Raw genomic sequence first — 18,410 nt, 5'->3', positions numbered from 1 at the left:
AGAGCTGTTAAAAACTGTGTGACCAATTTACGTAAGGCTTAGCAGCTGTTGTTTAACATTCTGCTGTACTGCAAGTTAAAAGAGTCAGTGTTGCGCTAACAGACTGGCAACGCTTGCGAAAAGTCGAGTTGGCATTTGTACTCGAAAAATTCCATTTAATCAAAGAAATAACCCAACCGCATTAAAATTATTAAATAAGTAAATGGTAACACATTTCAAGTTCGCGTAATTAAAAAACAGTTTCGTGTAAGTGTTTGTACCCTTTAAAGTATTAGAAATTGGGCAACAGCAAAAAACAGAAAGGCACAGAACTGACACCTTGTGTTTGTGTTGATGTGCGTGAGAAGGGGGCCCGTGTGTGTGTGTATGTGTATTTTTCAGTTGGCTCACGAACGGATTTTGCTTTTGTTATTTTTACAAAATTGATGGACAGGCGCCTATCGGCTAATCAGCTGCTTTATGCCTAATTATGCGAAATTATCTGCAAGTGCCAGCAACCCCCTCCTCCAGCACCCGGGGCACTTGCTGCAATTACATTTCAGCGGTAACAACCCTGTGTGTGTGCGTACTATTTGTTTTTGCAGTTCGCCTGAAACTTTACTTGCTCTCTGGCAACGTTCGCTCTCTCTCTCTCTCTTTCTCTTCCACTGCCTGTCGGGCATACAACCACTGCTCCAATTTGGCTGTTTTCACTTTTGACTGAACGTCTGACGAACGTCTCGATAAATAAGTAATTAATACATATAGTTATTAAAATTATAAAAATGCAAGTGTAAAGTACATTCGCTGCATACTAAATGCAAAACGCCGCAGACGAACAACTACAGAAAACCTGCTGTGTCAAGCAGCACTATAACAACAACAAATGCCAGAGCGAAACGGTGGTAAAAAAAACGACGAAAAAGATTGTGTGTGTGTGTGTGTGTGTGAGTGATGGGCAGTAAGCGGGTATAGGGGCGGGCACAGCAAACGTCCACGTAAACTTTTAGCTCAGCGTGGTTATTGTTGCTGCCGCTGCTGTTGGCATTGTCATTGTCGGATTATACAAAAGTGTACACAATAATAAAAGGAAGAAGAAAGAAAGAAAAGAAAGGAATTTAGAAAAAACGTAGCGAGGCATAAGAAATTGGCAAGTACATATAAGTTGACTTGATTCGTTTTTCTATCTTTATTATTTTGTTTGTCAAAAGCCAAACCAAGCCGAAAAAAAAACATGTCATGGTTGAAACAACGCGCCCAGAGCCTGCAGCTGGCTGCGAAAACCAATTCAGATTTACAAATAGTAATCAATCAGAATGAAAACCACGTTGACAAGGCTCAGGTATCGTTGCATTTAGTGCATTTTATTTTATTGTTTTTTTTTTTTTGTAAGTCCAAGGCGAATTGAGCACAGCTGTCACCAGAAAGCTGTGTGGCAACTCTGCTAAAGCCCACACACGCACACACAAACATACGGGAAAATAACTGTTAATACTCGAATGAGCGCCTGCCGCCAGGCTTCAAAACAAGTCTGTACGTTGCCAGACAGCTCGAAAGTGCTTGAGCAAAAAATGGCAGCGCATTTAAGTGATATGGCAATTGTTTTTCTTAAGTGCCAAAAAGTTAACTGTTCTTTTTTCTATTGGGCTTTTTGTTTTTACAGTTTGCCAAGCTAACGCACTGCGACAACATGTTGCACAATAATGCCAACTGGCTGCCACCGCCTCAGCAGCAACAGCAATTGCAGCAGCAACAGCAATTGCAACAGCAACAGCAACTGCAACAGCAGCAGCAGCAGGCACCTTCGCTACATCACGCTCAAGTTCCGGCCGCAACGCAACCGTCGCAGCCGCAGCTATATGCCAGCCAAATGTTTCAGCAGCCTCAGGCGCAACCGGCTCAACAAGCATATTGGCCAATGGAACAGCCGGGCCTCAGCTATCACGACTTTGCCAGCGCAGCGCCGCCGCCGAGTTATGCGCCTCCCGCGTCGCTGTCCTATGCGCCGGCTATGTCTGCGCAGCAATTTTATCAGCCAGCGCCAGGGCAAGTGGAGCCACAGGCACAGCTGCCGGCTGTCGAGTTGGTGGACAATAATAACAGTGGCAAAAACGATGGCTGGGGTGATTGGGGCGATTGGAATGATGGCGGCAACAACAACAACAGCAACAACAACGGCGGCAACATCATGAACCACAGCGAGGCGCCGCCGCTAGCCAACGTTGTTGAGGATTCCTTCAATGTGCAGGGCCAAAGCAGCTGGCACGCGTTTAGCAACAACAGCAACAACAGGAGCACCAACATCATAAGCAGCAGCAGCAACAACAACAACAATAACAATAATCCTGAAGCCGGCAAATCGCTGGAACTGCCGCCCTTGCTGTCGCCCGCCACGGAGCAGTTGTCGCCAGCGTCCGAGCCGGAACTGAATGCTATTGTGCCGCCGCAGGCTTTTCAAAATCAGCCACCACCACCAGCAGCAGCAGCAGCAGCTCCTCCTCCAGCGGCAGTTACACTACCACCAGCAGCAGCACAGGCAGCTCCTCCTCCAGCAGCAGCAGCACTTCCCCCACCACTAGCAGTTGCTCCGGCACCGGCTCCCGTTCTGCTGCCGCCCGCAATGGAGACTGCAGCTGGGAATCCCTTCAAGCGCGCTGGAGGACTCAGCAAGCGCGTTAATATTTTGGCTACGCCAGGCACAGGAGCAGCAGCGGCAGCAGCAGCACCGGCGCCAAGTGTGCCCGCCGTGGCTGCCGTAGCGCCTGTCCAGATGTTGCTGCCCGAACCCAATCCGGAACAGCAGCCGTATGAGAATCAGGAGGTATTGCTGGCGGCGCCAAATGATGAGCGTGCTCAGTATCTGCAGACGAGTCACCTGTCCGAGCAGCCCGAGGAGCTTAACGAGTCCAACTGGGAGGCTGATGGACTGTTCCCGCCGCCGGGACTGTCACGTCTGGTGCTCGGCCAGCCGGAGCTGGTGGAGCAACAACGTCTGGTCACCGGCACCGAGCAGCCGCCCAGTCGTGTGGCCAATGCGCTGCACATGGCTGAGCGTCAGGCCGATGGTGAGGACACCTCCGAGGGTGAGCAGCCGACGCGCAACGATCTCTACCAGCAGCAACAGCTGCAGCTGCAGCAGCAGCAACAACAGCAGCAACAACAACAACATCAGCAGCAGCAGCAGACGCCACCGCGTCGCGTAGTGACTGGCGTGGAGACCCAAGCGACTGTGGTGCTATCTGGTGAACAGCGCGAGGTAGTCTTGGATGGCGAGAATCTGGAGGATCAGCGGCCAACGATGCCGCCGGCGCCGCTGTCATTGCCAGCAGCAACGGCGACGGCAACGCACGCAGCCGGCGTGCCAACAGGAGCAGCTGCTGCCATCGATTTGGACAGCGAGTCACATCAACATCAACAACAACAACAACATCAACATCACATAAGCAACGACGAGAACGAGGCAAACTCCTCCTCGCTGCCAACTCAACAACAGCTGCAGCAGCAGCAGCAAACGCCGCTGGAGAAGAAACAGGTGCGCGGCAAACCGCGTCCAGTTGCCTCGCTGGATCTGGAGTCGGAGGATGAGTCCGAGGACGAGTGGCTGCTGAGCGACAGGCATGAGCCGCCGCGCCGCCAGCCGGACGAGCGCAGCATGCGCAGTCTGCGCGGCAGCCGGCGCCACAACAACAGCAACAACAACTACGAGGGCGAAACGGAGGATTCGGTGCGCGGCGGCGTCGCTGCCGGTGGCGTTGGCAGCGCTGCACACACTGGCCACAACGACAGCCACAGCAGCAGCAAATCGACGCGCGACGTGAAGCGACGCAGTCGCGATGCAGACAACCAGCGACGACATGAACCGGAGCGCACGGGACGCGAGCGCAGCGACAGGGAGCGGGAACGCGAACGGGAACGTGAGCGTGAACGTGAAAGGGAGCGTGAGCGAGATCGGGAACGCAATCGCTGGCGACGCGACGACCAGCAATACGGACGATCCACGCGCTACAGCAACAACAACAGCAACTATGATGGCGAGTCGGATGCAATCGAGCTGGCGGCCGGTCAAGCGGCAGCCAGCGATGGCGGCGGCGGCGGCGGAGGCGGACGCAATAGCAAGGCCAGCCGGCAGAGACGCAGCGGTGCCGCTGACGATGATTACGAGGATTATGAACAGCAATCGGCGCCACGTGGCGGCAGCCATTATCATCGGCCACGTCGCGACAAGCAGCACGCGCAGTCGTCGCATCAGCAATCGCACGAAAAGCCGCGCAGCAGCCGGCGCAGTCACGAGGGCAGCGAACGGACGCGTTCCCATCATCCGGACTGGCAGCAGCACTGGGATGCCCGGCAATACGAGGGCTATCGCAACAAGAGCTCGCGCAACAGTGACCTGGACAAGGAGCTGCTCAACGGAGCCGGCACCGCCGGCGGCGGCAGCAGCAGCGGCAAGCGTCGCAACTATGATCAATATGCGAATGCTGCGGCCAGCTACGATCCGTACGGCATGTACGAGCAGATGTCGCGCAATCCGCACGCCTACGCGGACATGTACGCCAAACTGTACGGCCAGATGATAAACTCAATGACGGCGGCCGTGAACGCTGCGGCCGCATCGAAAGCGGTGCCACAATTGCAGGCGCAGGCCCATCAATTGGGCGCACCTGTTGCCGGCGTGGATGAGGCAGCTCTGCTCAGGGAACGCGAAAGGTAAGCCAAAAAAAGACAAACAAAAAAAAACAACAACAACTGCAATTCCCAAACGCTAACTTTGCAGATTGTGTAGCATTTCTTGAGTTAGTTTTTTAAATTAGCTGCTATCAATTAATTCATGGGCACACACAACGTTTCCAGTCACAAAGTCTCTATTAATCTCATTAAAAAGAAACCCCTAATGGAACGAATGGAAATGGAACATATGAAAATTATATATAGAATATGATTAACTTGCACCTATTAATATTCGATTAACAAGTGAAATGAAGTCACAGACTAAAAAGAAGCACTAGAAACATTCGAAGTGTGTTTCGTTATAAACACTTCTTTTTTGCACGCCTTGTCAAAGAAAATGTTCTAATCTTTTATTTAAATATACGCGCGGAAAGGCATTTTTAAGGTGATTGAATGAAAAAAAAAGCGTTTGACATTGCAATTCGTATTTCTGAGGGTTAACCTACTCAGAAATTCATTTTTTCTGCATTTGCGACTGTTTTTTTTTTTTGGTTGATTTCTGTTTCAATCCACCATTCCAGCCTAGCCTGCAAATTGCAAAATTATTTCGTTTTACAATAAAAACTAGATTTACATATTAAATTTTGACCCATTTGCAAACGTTATCGAATATCCAACTGTTTCATTCCATCATTCCCCAAGCAAAAGTTGACTTTAGTTTAAATATCATATCTTGAGATCTTCGAAATAGCCGTAATTCGCAAATACCAATCATTTGGAAAGTTTTGGAACTCTTGTCTTAAATATTATTGTAGATAATTGTGTTTTAATTAATATGCTCACTTCTGCAGAGTTGCTCTTCGGCTTTACCGAAGTAAATGCTCGTTACTCGTTACTTTTACTCGTTGCTTTTACTCGTTACTTTTACTCGTTAATCTTACTCGTTTATACCTTTTTGTTGTTTGTTAATTCTCACAACTTCTTGGGCATGTTGTCGTAGCTAATTATCCTTACCTCAATTCACCTAACTTACTCGTTGATCTGCCCTCGCTCTCGGCTGTAGAGTTGCTCTCTCCCTCCCTCTCTCTCTCTCCCATACACACTCTCTCTCTCTGTGTTTTCGTTTAGTCGTTGGCTTACTCGTTATGTTAACTTCCATGTTGAGCTAACATTGAGCTAACAGCGCTGGCTGCCAGCCTAATTTGTAGCTAATTCCTATGATTTTAACATCAACTTGTCTTAGCGATTAATCAAATTTCCCCATGTGTCGCAACCTAAACCCGATCCGAATATCTATCATACACCTCGCTCGCCCTGTCTGTCGACTCGCTCGCTGCGCTTTTGTGTAATTCCCCTAATACTACTAGAAACCAGTACAAAAACTTACTCGAAGCTGTTGGGCTGTGTCTGCTACTAACAGCAACAAAAAATAACAACAACAAGCAACAATAAACAAATAATGTTTTACCAAAATGTTTCGTTTTTAACAACAACAACAACTCGAACAACACACGCACACACACATACACGAAACGCCGCCATGTGCTTCCTCTTTAGGTACACACACGCATACATAACACAAGCCAATGAATTCCATCGTCGTCGCCAACAACAACAACAACAACAACTCAATCTCAGTCTCTACCAACAAACGGATATGTTGAACTCAACACTGGGCGATGACGGGGCCAGCCTCTTGGGCAGCGATACCCACAGCAGCCGCCGGCTCTTGGCTCCGTATGGCGGCATCTCGAGTGCGCGTTCGCTCAGCAATTTGAACTGTGAGGATGCCTCCTCGGCAGGATATGCACGTTACTATGCTGGCTCGGAGTGCAACGTTGATATCAGGTGGTCTCTACAAAAAAACAAAAAACAAAAATACAAAAAAAAAACTCACTCCTCATACATATGTAGCTCATCTAAAACCTAAAAGATCTCTTCTGTTCGGCCTGCCGAAGTTTTTTTTACCCTTGCAGTTGTCATATTCAACAATTTGTCAGAGCTTTAATAGTAAATGATAAAAGTAGTTCCCTATATTAATATTAATATAGAATGTGCTATATATAGAAAGATCCTATATGAAAGTAACAATATATGTTAGGAATCTTGAGGAAACTAGAAACAACATCAGGCAAAAAAGTTCCATCTTCGAATAAAAAAAAACTATTTTTTACTGGTCCGATGCTTTTCAAAAAGAAAACTAATCTACAAGTTGACATAGTGAAAAAAAAAGAAAGCGAGACAGAGAGAGAGAGGGCGAGAGGGAGAGTCAATCAGAAGAACATGACTCGGCTTTTGTTGCTGATCAAGAATTTATATAGTTTATGGAATCGCTTTGATTAAGTTTCACATCTCCTGACAATATTTGAATAGCCACTGCAAGGGCCTGAGAATCACTGTCAAAATTCAAAATTCACTTTCCATATAGGCTCTTCTATCCTAAATATGCTCGCAACATGGTGCCAAGTCTCTTGTAAATCCATATATACACACACAAACACACACATTTACATCTATATACCATCAAGTGCTATACTCTTGCCCTTTCCCAACTTGAGCTTCAATGACTTTCACTTTTCGAAAAAAGAAAAACCTTTTGCTGTTCTTTCGCTGTAAGTTGCGCTGCTCAGACATCAACTATGTAAATATGTCATTACATTGGGCAGCAGCTCTCAAAAATATATGCAAATTTTTACAGCAGCCAAAATAGATCTATCTCAATTTAGAAATATTTTATAAGGAGCTGTGAAGACGTTTTAGGCCCTCAGTTGCTTAACAGAAAGAAGCTGTACTTAAATGCTTACCAAAATGTTATCTAATGCTGTTCATAAAAGCCAGCAATGTTAATGTGACGCTGTTAATGTTAACTTTTATCTGCTGCGGTTGTTTTTATGCTTCAAATAGGCGCATAACTTGTAATGGCTTGATCTAAAGCCTTTTACACGTAATTAACAGCAATCTTTTTATTGTATATAACATAAAAATATTAGTAACAGCGGGTCATTAACAGCTTACAGCTGTTTAACATACTATGTAAGCAGAACAGCGTGAATGCATTTTTTGCTTATATTATTTAATATTATTTATATTAAATGTTGTTCATGCCCTTGTGTTCTATAGTGAGACTCCTTGAACATAACATTTACATGTATATAAATAGAATATATATATCTCTAGAAATCTGGATATATCTCCACTTCAAAGCAATCTCGATAAGTTGCCACATAATAATTTAAAACTACGATCTCTTTTTATGCTTCTGATATAAAACTTGAGTCTCATTAACATTTTATTATTTTGCTCAAATCGTTTGTTATATTAGATTTTTCTCCAATGGAAACGAGCGCCGGAAAATGAGGCTTTTATTAAAAAAGGGTTGCTTTTTTTTAAAGAAAACTTCATTGAACTACGAGTTTTTGTTTATATAAGCAACATGGTATATATGTCATGTGTCCAATAGGAAGATTTGATATGCTATAGAGCTATCACATAGATTAGTTAAAGATGGCACATCTCTAAACTTTAAGCCAACCAACTAAAACAAGATGTTATGCTATTTGAAGAACCTTCAGCTTATTGCTTATAAGCAGACTTTGCTACTAACTCAAGGCTTGCAAGCGCTTATCCCCTTTGCGAGACTAAAACTAATTGAGAATTATAAGGAAGGATAGCTTTTTTATATGTCTGCAAGGGCAGCTAATCTGCGGCTGGTCGAGAACAATCTTTTTCTAGGAATGTTACTATCTAAGATACTGGAGTTGGGTTTATATATGCTTATATATGCGTATTCTCTCAATCTACGACATTTTATCTCTTACATAAGTGAGGTTAATTCCGTTTATGGCTTGTGCTTATCATCAAAGCTTTGGTCCATGCTATTCGGCAATGAGATAAAGATTATTAACTGAAAAACATGCGACTCTGCTTCTAACACCCAAACCCTGAATATATGCTGCCAAATCTTGGCCCGCCTTGTCCATCAATTTATGCATGCATTTGATTTGGATCTATTATCTATTTGATATTATTTTTTTGATCTTGAATTTGATTTTGATTTCGATTTTGCCTGCGTTGAGAACTCGAAACCATTTGCCAGCTCTTGACTAATCTCTTTCTCTTTCTACTCCACACGCTTGCACGAATAGAGCTGCTGCTGCTGTTGGGCTTGGTGCTGTGGCAACAACATTTGCCGGCAATGTGGATGCAACTGCGGCAACAACAACAACAACAACGGCTGTGGCACGCCCACCAAGACGTCGCACACCGTTGCTCTACAATCGGCCACATTTGGTGGCCTCATACTCGATGAGTCTGCTGCTGCGCGTCCGTCCCAAGTACGCGGGACGCGGTCGTCTGCGCAACGATGTGGAGGTGTCGGCGCCACGCATTAAGGATGCCACCAGCAGCTTGCTGCGCGCCTATCCTGGTCCGCTGCAGGGTCGCAAACTGCACAAGGACAAGATCATTAGCTTCTGCAAGGAGCAGATACGCTTGGGTCCGGCACGCGCCTGCACCGTGCTCTATGCCACACAGAAGAAGCCGCTCGGCAGCGTGGACAAGTATCGTGCCTCGCATACGCTCATGTGGCATCTGCTCATCCTGCTGCTGCGACAGAATGGGGTAAGAGAAGCGAACTGTCGAATAGCCAAGTCGCATTCCTAAGTCTTTTTCATTTGCCAAACTCAGGTCATTGCCGATACGGATGTGGGTGATCTGTTGCTGGAGAATCAGCGCGAATATCCCTATGCACCAGACGCTGAGGCAGATGCCGATTCCGCGGATGCACGTGTGCACACTGGCGAGTCCCTGAACGACTCGGATGCGGATGAGGCGGTAACAGCGGGCGGCGCGGCTGCTGCAGAGACTGAACCAGATGCTGATGCAGAAGCGCCCATGTCGGAGCAGGCGGCAACCGATCAGTTTCGCAGCTATGTGCTGCGCGGCAATGTCGAGGAGGCACTGCAATGGGCCACCGATCACAATCTATGGACGCATGCGTTCTTCCTGGCTCTCTACGAGGATCGCTATGCCCTCACAGATGTGGCGCAAAAGTTTCTCAATCGCGCCATCAAAGCGAACGATCCGCTGCAAACGCTCTATCAAATGAAGAGCTGTCATACGCCCGCCTGCGTCAGTCAGTTGCGCGACGAACAGTGGGGCGACTGGCGTTCCCATCTCTCTATATTGGTGACCAACAAGTCACGCCAGCCGGAATACGATCGCAGCTCTGTTGTTGCACTGGGCGATACTCTCTTTCAACGCGGCGACATCTATGCGGCACACTTTTGCTATCTAGTCGCGCAGGAGGAGTTCGGACGCTATGACAGCGCTGCCACGGAGCTGACCACGTTGACTGGCAATGTGCCCAGGTGAGCAGATCAGATTATTAGCATGGCAAGCTCTGCTAATTCAACTGAGTTTCCTTGCCCCGTCTTGAACAGATTGATCCTGCTGGGCGCCTCACACTACAAGCCATTCAATGAGTTTGCCAGCAACGAGGCGATCATCATGACGGAAATCTATGAATATGCGCGTTCGCTGTTCGATCAGAAGTTCAGCATTGTCAACTTCCAGCACTACAAGTTCCTGCTGGCCACACGCATCCTGGACTATGGCCAACACTTCCGCTGCACCAACTATCTGGAGCAGATAGCCAAGCACATTGAGCTCAAGCCGGACAGCTATGATGGTGATTTTATACAGCGCGTATGTTCTGTCCCTATATAAATAGACGTGTGGTTTATATAACAATATATTTCTGTGTATATGTTGACGGATAGGTTTGCTGTCTGGCGGAACGTTTGCGCTATCACGATCCCATACTGATCAATCGCGTATCCTTCGCCAGTCCGCCAACCGCCACAAATGGCGGCCAAGCGGCACCGCAAGGCGCCACCGAGGAAAAGGAATGGCTGCGTCAGCTGCGCACGCTGGCCGATCAGGTGAGTTCAGCTGTTGGAGCTGTTGCGTCTAAACAATTGCTAATGCATTTACGCTCGGCGGCAGCCCCTGCAGGATCAACAGTTGCAACAGCAACAGGAACAACAGCAACAACAGCAGCAGCAGCAACAGCAACAGAGCGACATTGATCAGCAATTTGTGGATTTGAGCAAGCAAATGCGCGAGCTAAACATGCAATATGAGGATACCATGCAGCGCGAGCTGGAGGCGCAGCAGGAGCACCAGCAGCAGCACCAGCAGCAGCAGCTGCAGCAGCATCAGCATCAGCAACAGCAATTGCAACAGCAACAGCCGACGGAATACTATGAGCCGCCGCCGCCACAGCCACAAATACAGGCGAGTCATGAGCAAACGCTGAACAGCCATATCTATGCGGCGCCAACAGACTACGTTGCCAATGCGGCACAGCAACAGCAGCAGCAACAACTGTATGATCCCTCGCAGCAACTGCAGCCGGGCACAGTCTATGGGCACATTGAGCCCGCCAGCGAGGCCTATGGCGCCCAACAACCAGCGACTGGCTACGACTATTGGCCCGGCGGTGCACAACAGCCGTATGGCGATGAGGTAGGTGGTACAAGGGCAACAGCAACTGTTGCAGCTGCAGTCGTTCAGGTCGCGTTTAGTTAAAACTTGCTCAGAGGCCACTCTTTGGTTTTACATTTGTATCTCTTGTGTATTTATTGATTTATATTTGTGTTCGACTTTTGCTATAGTTGTAGTTAAGCATATGATTTATTGTAGTATTATTTTTGTGATCTTTTTGTTATCTTTGTTATGGCTAAAGAGAAGTGACAAATTGCTAAACGCGTTGCATGTAAATTAAGGCAATATGTTGCTAACGTCTAATCTAATCACACACAAACACACGCACACACAAACACACATGGAATGCAGCTGGCGCAAATGGAGAGCAACGAGCTGATTGCTGATGACAGCAACAACATCAGCAACAACAGCAACAACATCAATCTAAACAAGAACAACAATAATGCAATAGCAACATCAGCTGAGGCTGAAGCTGCAGCAGAAGCTGAGCAAACACAGCAGCAGCAGCAACAACAACAACAGCTGCAACAAGAGGAACAATTGCAGCTGCTAGAGCCAAGTGCGCACAGCAGCAACATGGATAACGGCAACAATCGCTTTAAACACAATGCCTTCAAGCTGCCCGCTGCTAGCAATGGCAAGCAAATGCACTACACAGGCCAAGACAAGGACAAAAGCAAACAATTGCCACGAAAATTGCAATTTGCCAACAGCAACAACAGCGACAACAACAGCAGCAACTGCAACAACAACAGCATCGGCAGCAATATAGAGGAATGTATAGCGACAACAACGGCAACCACAACGAAGGCATTTAATTTGAATGATGTAAGTAGCATTATAGCCATAAATAAACATCATAATGCTACCAGCAACAGCGGCAGCAGCTGCAGTAACCACAGCAACAACAGCAGCAACAGCAGCAGCAGAAGCAATTATGCAAAATTAACAGCTATCGCTAGTCGCGTGAATAGTTTTAAAAAGTGCAACAATTTAATCAATGCTGTGCCCAAAACCCTAACCACGCCCACACGCTTCATACCAGCCAAGCCGGTGTTAGCCAAGCCTGCAGCCAGCCTAGCCACAGCAACAACAACAGCAACAGCAACAACAATGGCAACAGCAGCAGCAGCGGCAGCGACAGCAGCAACAGGCGGTGTTAAGCGCGTCAATTTTGACCTGCCCTCGACAATCGATGAGGTGGCAGAGCAGGAAATCGATAACGATAACGATAACGATAACAGCTATATCCTAGCCTTGGCACGACCCGGCCAGAACAAGTACAGCCGCAGCAGCAGCGGAAGCATCTGCAAGCCGCATATTGTATTCAATGGCACCTATCCCATCGATATGCCGCTGGGCGCAACGCCGCCGGCGCCGCTGGCGTCACATCATCGCAGCAGCTATGATGCCGAGGCGAATGCGGATCGCAGCGAAATGCAGCGCTATCGTTATATGATGCATGATTATGTCATCGATGAGGATGCCGAGGGCGAGGAGCTCGCCGAGGAGGATGACTACGATGACGATGACGACGACGATGAAGATGCCTACGATGACGATGCATATGACGAATATGATGATTATGATTATGTGCTGCAGCAGAACAATGATTTTCTCAGCAAATTGGGCATCATCAAGCAGCCGCAGCAGCAGCGGCAGCAGCAGCAGCAACAACAACAACAACAGCCGGCGACAGCGCCGCAAAACGTTTGGTCCATGCAGGAGCTAATCGCCAATCCGGGCATACCGATCAATTATAAGAAAATGTGCACTGAGGTCGAGCAGAGCTTGAGCAAATTTGAAGCTTATTTGGATGCCAAAGGTCAAACAACAACAACAGCAACAACAACAACAACAAACACAACACCGGGCGTGGTGCGAACATATGATATCGATGCACCCACCGATGGCAATGGCAATGGCAATGGCAAAGGCAGCAGCGCCGCCGGCTTGGCTCTTAGCACTAAGAAACAGATTTAGATAATGTCATTAACAGTTCATTTTCCTTACTGATTTCCTTGTGAAAGCACGTGCGCAGCGTTGCCAGACTGTGCAGCAACAGCAGCGACAGCAGCAAATGAGAGTGTTGTAAAACGTGCGGCGCACGTCGCTTGTTTCGATTAGAGCAGTGCGGAGCTGCCTATCTATCTCTATCTCGCTTTTATGTACCTGCAATATACAATTGTAAACTAACTGTAAAATGGCACTCTGTGATTTCGTATGCATAATAATGTGTTGTTTAGGCAATATGCATATATTATATATAGAAAAAAAAAACCAAACAAAACAAAACAAAACAATGCAATGCAAAACAAAACATATATAATGTAAGCTTAAGCTATATATTTAAATGCAATTGAAGAGCGAGCCAGTTGATATTTGATTTAAGATATGTTTTTGACTGCGCCAGTTAAACCAAGAGCTATATTTTCTTTTTATGTATTTGCCAACACTAACAACTATCTATCTATCCAAATAATATATACATGAATATCTCTATATATATATATATATGTATATGTATATACTTTATGTATGTGTGTTTTATGCACTATAACTAATTTCTTTGCTTTTCGTTTGCCAATAACCGAAACTAATCAACTGCCATTTCTCCAAATCCCGCCCCCAACCGACAATTTGAAATTTTCATGTCTGAAAAACCAAAACCACACGCACTTGAATTAAAATACAAAAAAACGAAAACCAAAAACAAAAATCAAACGCAAAAAAAAAAAACAACAACGACAAACATGACCAACAGCAGCAACAAATGCGACCCACCATTTCGATGCCAAAATCAAAGAGTTACGACGACGACGATGGAGCCACTGCAACAGGTGGTGCTGCATCCTCAGCTGGCCATGCAACATCCGGAAGCGCAGCCGCAACGGCGGGCAAGCAGCAACAGCAACAATCCGGCGCCGGCGGTTTGCCCGGGTAAGTTCATCGCGTCCCCGTTCCCAGAACTGGCCATAAATAAACTCTCGCATCATTTTGTTTTCGTTTGGTCAATAGCGCGCCGGGCAATCAGAATGCCGGCTGGTTTGGCGGACTGTGGAACAAGTTTTCGCTGAAGCCGAAAAATCAAATGATATTACCGGATGACAAGAATCCGACAATTGTTTGGGATAAGGAGCGCAAATGCTGGACCAATACCGAGGGCAATGCCGATGAAACAGAATCGTTTAAACCGCCGCCAAAGATGAGCGATATGGGCCTGGGTATGCCAGCAACGGCGGCGCCACCAGCACTCAATACATTGGGCACCGTGCCCACGCCAGTTGCCACGCCCAATCTGTTGCCACAGCAACAAAGTGCGCACGAGCTGCCAAACAATGTCAATAATGTCTACGAGAATCAGCTGGAGTACGATTATACCAGCTATGCGGCACCAGCAGCATCGCCAGCGCCTGGTCTTGGCCCAGCGGGAACAGCAGCAGCAGCAGCAGCGGGTGCAACGCCGCCCGGCGGCGCACAGCCCAAACTTCAATCGAACATGTTCAAAATTAAACGCAATCGCAGTAGGTTTAACCAATGCTAATGCACAGAAGCATATTAATGAACAACATAATCATGCTCAATTGCAGCGCTGAAGAACTCCTATGTTGATGTCTTTAATCCATCGGGCGCGCCCATGAGCTCAGCGCCACAGACTGTGCTGGCGCCCATTATGGCTCCGGTGGCCGTGCCGCAGGGCGGCTTCTTTGTGCCTGGCGCAGTGCCCACACAACAGCAGCAGCAGCAGCAGCAGCCCCAATAGGAGTAGCGAATGTGCGTGCTTGAAACTCGTTTTATATATATATATATATATATATAGATATAGTAATGTATTTTATATTTGCAGCATTTCGAGTAATACGTAAACTTAACATATAACTACGTGGCGCGCACAACGACCGCAACAATCAACAGCAACAGCAACAACACTCAAGCGAGCGGACAACGACAACGACAACTACAACAATCACAATAACAACAACAACAACCAACAACAACAACAAGTGCTACTTTCTATTAATTATTGCATGCTGCTGCTGCAAAACATGTTGGGCAGCTCCTCTGCGTGTGTTTCGTTGTTGTTATTATTTTTCGTTATATATATATATATATATAAATATATATATATATATATTTGTTTTTTTTTTCTATCTCTCTCTGTTCAAACTGTAATTGTAAATGTGCGCGTTTAGCGAAATTGATAACAAATTTATGTACGATTAGTAAAATATATGTATATGTAAATTTTTTCTTCTCCTATATAAACGATCAGCCCCCCCCCCCCCCCCCCCCCCTTGATAAACCAACCCAAAAAAAATATCCATGCGCAACAAACCCAATATGATTAAAGCAACAAGTTTTAAGTTCAATTATGTTTTTTTTTTTTTTTGTCCATGTTGCATCGTTTTTAGTTGTATATTTCATAAAGACAGGCAATAATATTGTTTTTGATTTAAATACATATATATATTATTATTATTATTTAATAATCTTCGATTAGTCTGTGAGAAGAAGGCGCAAACGCATGGAAAGGGCAAAATTGGCAAATTAAATAAACATGGTTTAAACACCAAAAATATATATATATACATATATATTTATAAACATAGTTAATTAAACAAAAAATAAGTTGAAAGCAAAACTATTTTTTTTTTCGTTTCTCAATTGTCCAAGTACTACTTTCTATATCTAATCTGTGTTGATTTTTGTTGTGCACATAAATATTCCAATTAATTTGTAGAGCAAATGTTTCAATGTTTTCTTTGTAATGCATTTGAAAAAAACAAAAACAAAAACAAAAAACAATGTTAATTTTGTTAGAGTTGTGTCAATGTGTTTATTATTATTATTATTTTTTTTACGCGTTAATTTAATTTTTATTTAGCCTAAAAACAAAAACTGGTGCAGGCAAAAAACAATAAACTCTAATATAAAAAATAAAAGAAATATAATAGATACATATATAATTGAGATATATATACATATACATATATATATATATATATATATGTATGTGTATTGTGTACTAGCGCACTTATGTATTATGTACAAAAGCAACTAATTGGTATATCGAAACTGAATTGTTAACTAGAGTTGAGCTAATTGCGTTAAATCTATGGCAGGCATTCAACAAATTCTAGCCCAACAAAAACAAAAACCGAATTGTACACAAATAAAGCATACACAGAGATGATATATGATTATGCCTATACAGATACATATATATGCGGCGTTGATAATGTGCTCTGTAATTGACGTCCCCCCTCCTGCTCCTCCGTGACCACCCCCAACTGCAATGAAACGTTAACGAGAGCGTGGTATAATTCTTATCATTTAATTAGCCCAAAAAAAAAAAAACCGAAATAAATAAATCAATGGTAAACAAATTTAATTGTTGTATTTGCAAAACGCGAGAGACAGTTGAGTTAGCCTAAGATAGTTTCCATATAAACATAGCATCTAACTCTAAGATGCATAAGATCTATCTTAAGTGTATATCTATAAAGTTATATCTATTGTCAGTCGAATTTAAATATCAAATTGATTCGTTTAGCTTGGAATGCCCGACTGGCAGATACCCTGAATGCAAAAGACAAAGTATACAAAATGTGAACTCGATTTCGTGCTAGCTTTTTATCGATTTCATGGTAATAACTCGCCTGCTCTAAAGATCTCTGAGATTCGACGGACGGACAGACGGACTGTACAGAAATATATATATTTTATGGATTCGAAAATGCTTTTGCTTGACTCTTTATACAAGTTTTTACCCATTTAGGATGGGCTCAGGGAATGCCTCATCTTTGGGCTTTGCCTCGAGCAATGCTTTGTCGCTTTTTACTCAATTTTAAAATCGACAATTCAATTTTCTATTAACCTTTATATTCTGTTTGGTTGCAAAGTTATATTATTTTGAATGAACTCTTGTCAGTTCTCTTAAAACTTAACTTGGGGTTGAAGCATGGCAAAGTGTTGCTTTATAATATTATTTTGAATTATTTGCTTAAATGTAATTCGCAGCATTTGCTGGAGAGTTCAATTAGGTTGCGCCTCCTGGTCGCTGCTGGAACTGGAGCAGGAGTTGTCGTCCGCGCCGAAACTGCCAGCCAGCCCATAAATACCGTGCAGCTCGGACTGCTGCGTTGACTTTGCTGCAGCCTTGCTGCGCTTGGCTGCGGGTTTAGCTTCCGGATCCTGCGGCTGCGGGCTGCGCTTGTTGTTGGACTTGGCAGCCTCCACTTCCTCATCTGCAAAGGAGGTTGGATTATAGAAAATGTGATGGTTGTGGTGGACGATGCCGCTTACCGCTGTCGATGAGGTCATAGCCGGCGGGCGGACGCGCCTCGTAGCTTATGTAAATGGCAGGAAACTCAACAATTGTCTTGCCCGCAAGATTGGCGCGCAGTGTCTGATGTGCGGCCAGTCGATAGCAGCGCTGGCCGCTGCGCTGCACACCCTCAGCCCGCAGCCATAGGCTGAGCTGCCCAATGCCGGCTGTCTGATGATGCTGCAACAGTTTGCGCTGCTCGACCGCCTCCGCCTGCAACAGATCGAGGTACTTGCTCAACAGATCGGCCAGTGTACGCTCCTCGTCGCAGTGCTTGTCCACAAGACGTGTCACCGAGCTGGCTGTGGCGTGCACAAACAGCCACTCGATGTGCCAATAGATGCGTCGCTGCTTCCAATTCAAATACGTTGTGTTCTCCTTGTGCCGACTGAAGTTGGGCAGCAGCAGCTGCAGGCGTGTGCCCCGCTCCTGGGCCGCCATGCGCAGCCGATGCTGCGGCAGCGGCAGCTGTCGCTGCTGTTGCGTATAGCGCTTGATCTGATCCCGTTTGCGATCCTCCGTATAGCGTGTGCACTCCTCCAGAAAGCAATAGTCGCTCATGAACTCGCGCTCGGTCATGGCGCTGATGGGCATGAACTTGGTGCGATCCCGTTTGCCATCGCAGTTCAGTTCGCGCTTGTGGATCTGCACGCAGGCCACACAGCAGGTCTTCACCTCGCACTTGGGGCAGGCGTAGCGGGCCGCTTGGCTGGCGCATACCTCGCAATTGCCCAGACGCGAGGGCCTGTATCAGAAAAACATGTTAATAATAAGTTACTAATTATTTTTATTTAATGCACATGCCTGGCAGCTTGACTGTTCGTTTCAGTCATGCTTGTATTATTGTTGTTTCACACACAACACACACACGCACACGCACGCGTACACACACACACACACATACTTATATACATACACATAACAG

At 45.8% G+C, this 18,410-nt stretch overlaps 2 protein-coding genes across 8 annotated transcripts; one reads left to right on the top strand and one right to left on the bottom strand.

The window, feature by feature from the left end:
- The first annotated feature begins 120 nt into the window (after positions 1 to 120).
- LOC115768571 lies at positions 121 to 15,126 on the top strand. Of its 7 annotated transcripts, none has more exons than XM_030713207.1 (11): positions 121 to 246; positions 1,643 to 4,686; positions 8,793 to 9,267; positions 9,334 to 10,016; positions 10,089 to 10,353; positions 10,428 to 10,589; positions 10,654 to 11,175; positions 13,922 to 14,097; positions 14,176 to 14,681; positions 14,748 to 14,931; positions 15,005 to 15,126. In XM_030713207.1, exons 2-10 carry the CDS (start codon positions 1,670 to 1,672, stop codon positions 14,918 to 14,920), a joined length of 5,979 nt encoding a protein of 1,992 aa, XP_030569067.1. In that variant the 5' UTR covers positions 121 to 246; positions 1,643 to 1,669; the 3' UTR covers positions 14,921 to 14,931; positions 15,005 to 15,126. The 7 variants fall into 7 exon arrangements, with proteins under 7 accessions (XP_030569067.1, XP_030569066.1, XP_030569065.1 ...); XM_030713206.1 differs by lacking the exon at positions 121 to 246 and adding an exon at positions 799 to 884 and having other exon boundaries at positions 10,663 to 11,175; XM_030713205.1 differs by lacking the exon at positions 121 to 246 and adding an exon at positions 799 to 884 and having other exon boundaries at positions 13,925 to 14,097.
- A 992-nt stretch (positions 15,127 to 16,118) lies between these two features.
- LOC115768597 (box C/D snoRNA protein 1) lies at positions 16,119 to 18,380 on the bottom strand. The gene is made up of 3 exons (XM_030713247.1): positions 18,290 to 18,380; positions 17,464 to 18,230; positions 16,119 to 17,405 (listed from the first exon to the last, which is right to left on the bottom strand). The coding sequence occupies exons 1-3, from the start codon at positions 18,316 to 18,318 to the stop codon at positions 17,194 to 17,196; spliced, it is 1,008 nt and encodes a 335-aa protein (XP_030569107.1). The 5' UTR covers positions 18,319 to 18,380; the 3' UTR covers positions 16,119 to 17,193.
- Positions 18,381 to 18,410: the final 30 nt, after the last annotated feature.

The sequence above is a fragment of the Drosophila novamexicana genome, unplaced genomic scaffold (genome assembly GCF_003285875.2).
Source record: "Drosophila novamexicana strain 15010-1031.04,08,12 unplaced genomic scaffold, DnovRS2.1 tig00001842-arrow-arrow-pilon, whole genome shotgun sequence".
Taxonomy (NCBI): Eukaryota; Metazoa; Arthropoda; class Insecta; order Diptera; family Drosophilidae; genus Drosophila; species Drosophila novamexicana.
The sequence above is the reverse complement of the archived record's forward strand: the minus strand, read 5'-3'. Positions and strand labels throughout refer to the sequence as shown.

Bases quoted from the DNA above. Each gene is read 5' to 3' on its own strand.
- LOC115768571 (XM_030713207.1), top strand. From the start codon at position 1,670: ATGTTGCACAATAATGCCAACTGGCTGCCACCGCCTCAGCAGCAACAG. The intron at 4,687-8,792 runs GTAAGCCAAAAA...TTGCACGAATAG, and splicing joins CTGCTCAGGGAACGCGAAAG to AGCTGCTGCTGCTGTTGGGC. The intron at 14,098-14,175 runs GTAAGTTCATCG...TTTGGTCAATAG, and splicing joins GGCGCCGGCGGTTTGCCCGG to CGCGCCGGGCAATCAGAATG.
- LOC115768597 (XM_030713247.1), bottom strand. From the start codon at position 18,318: ATGACTGAAACGAACAGTCAAGCTGCCAG. The intron at 18,231-18,289 runs GCATGTGCATTA...TTTCTGATACAG, and splicing joins ACGAACAGTCAAGCTGCCAG to GCCCTCGCGTCTGGGCAATT. The intron at 17,406-17,463 runs GTAAGCGGCATC...CCTCCTTTGCAG, and splicing joins CTATGACCTCATCGACAGCG to ATGAGGAAGTGGAGGCTGCC.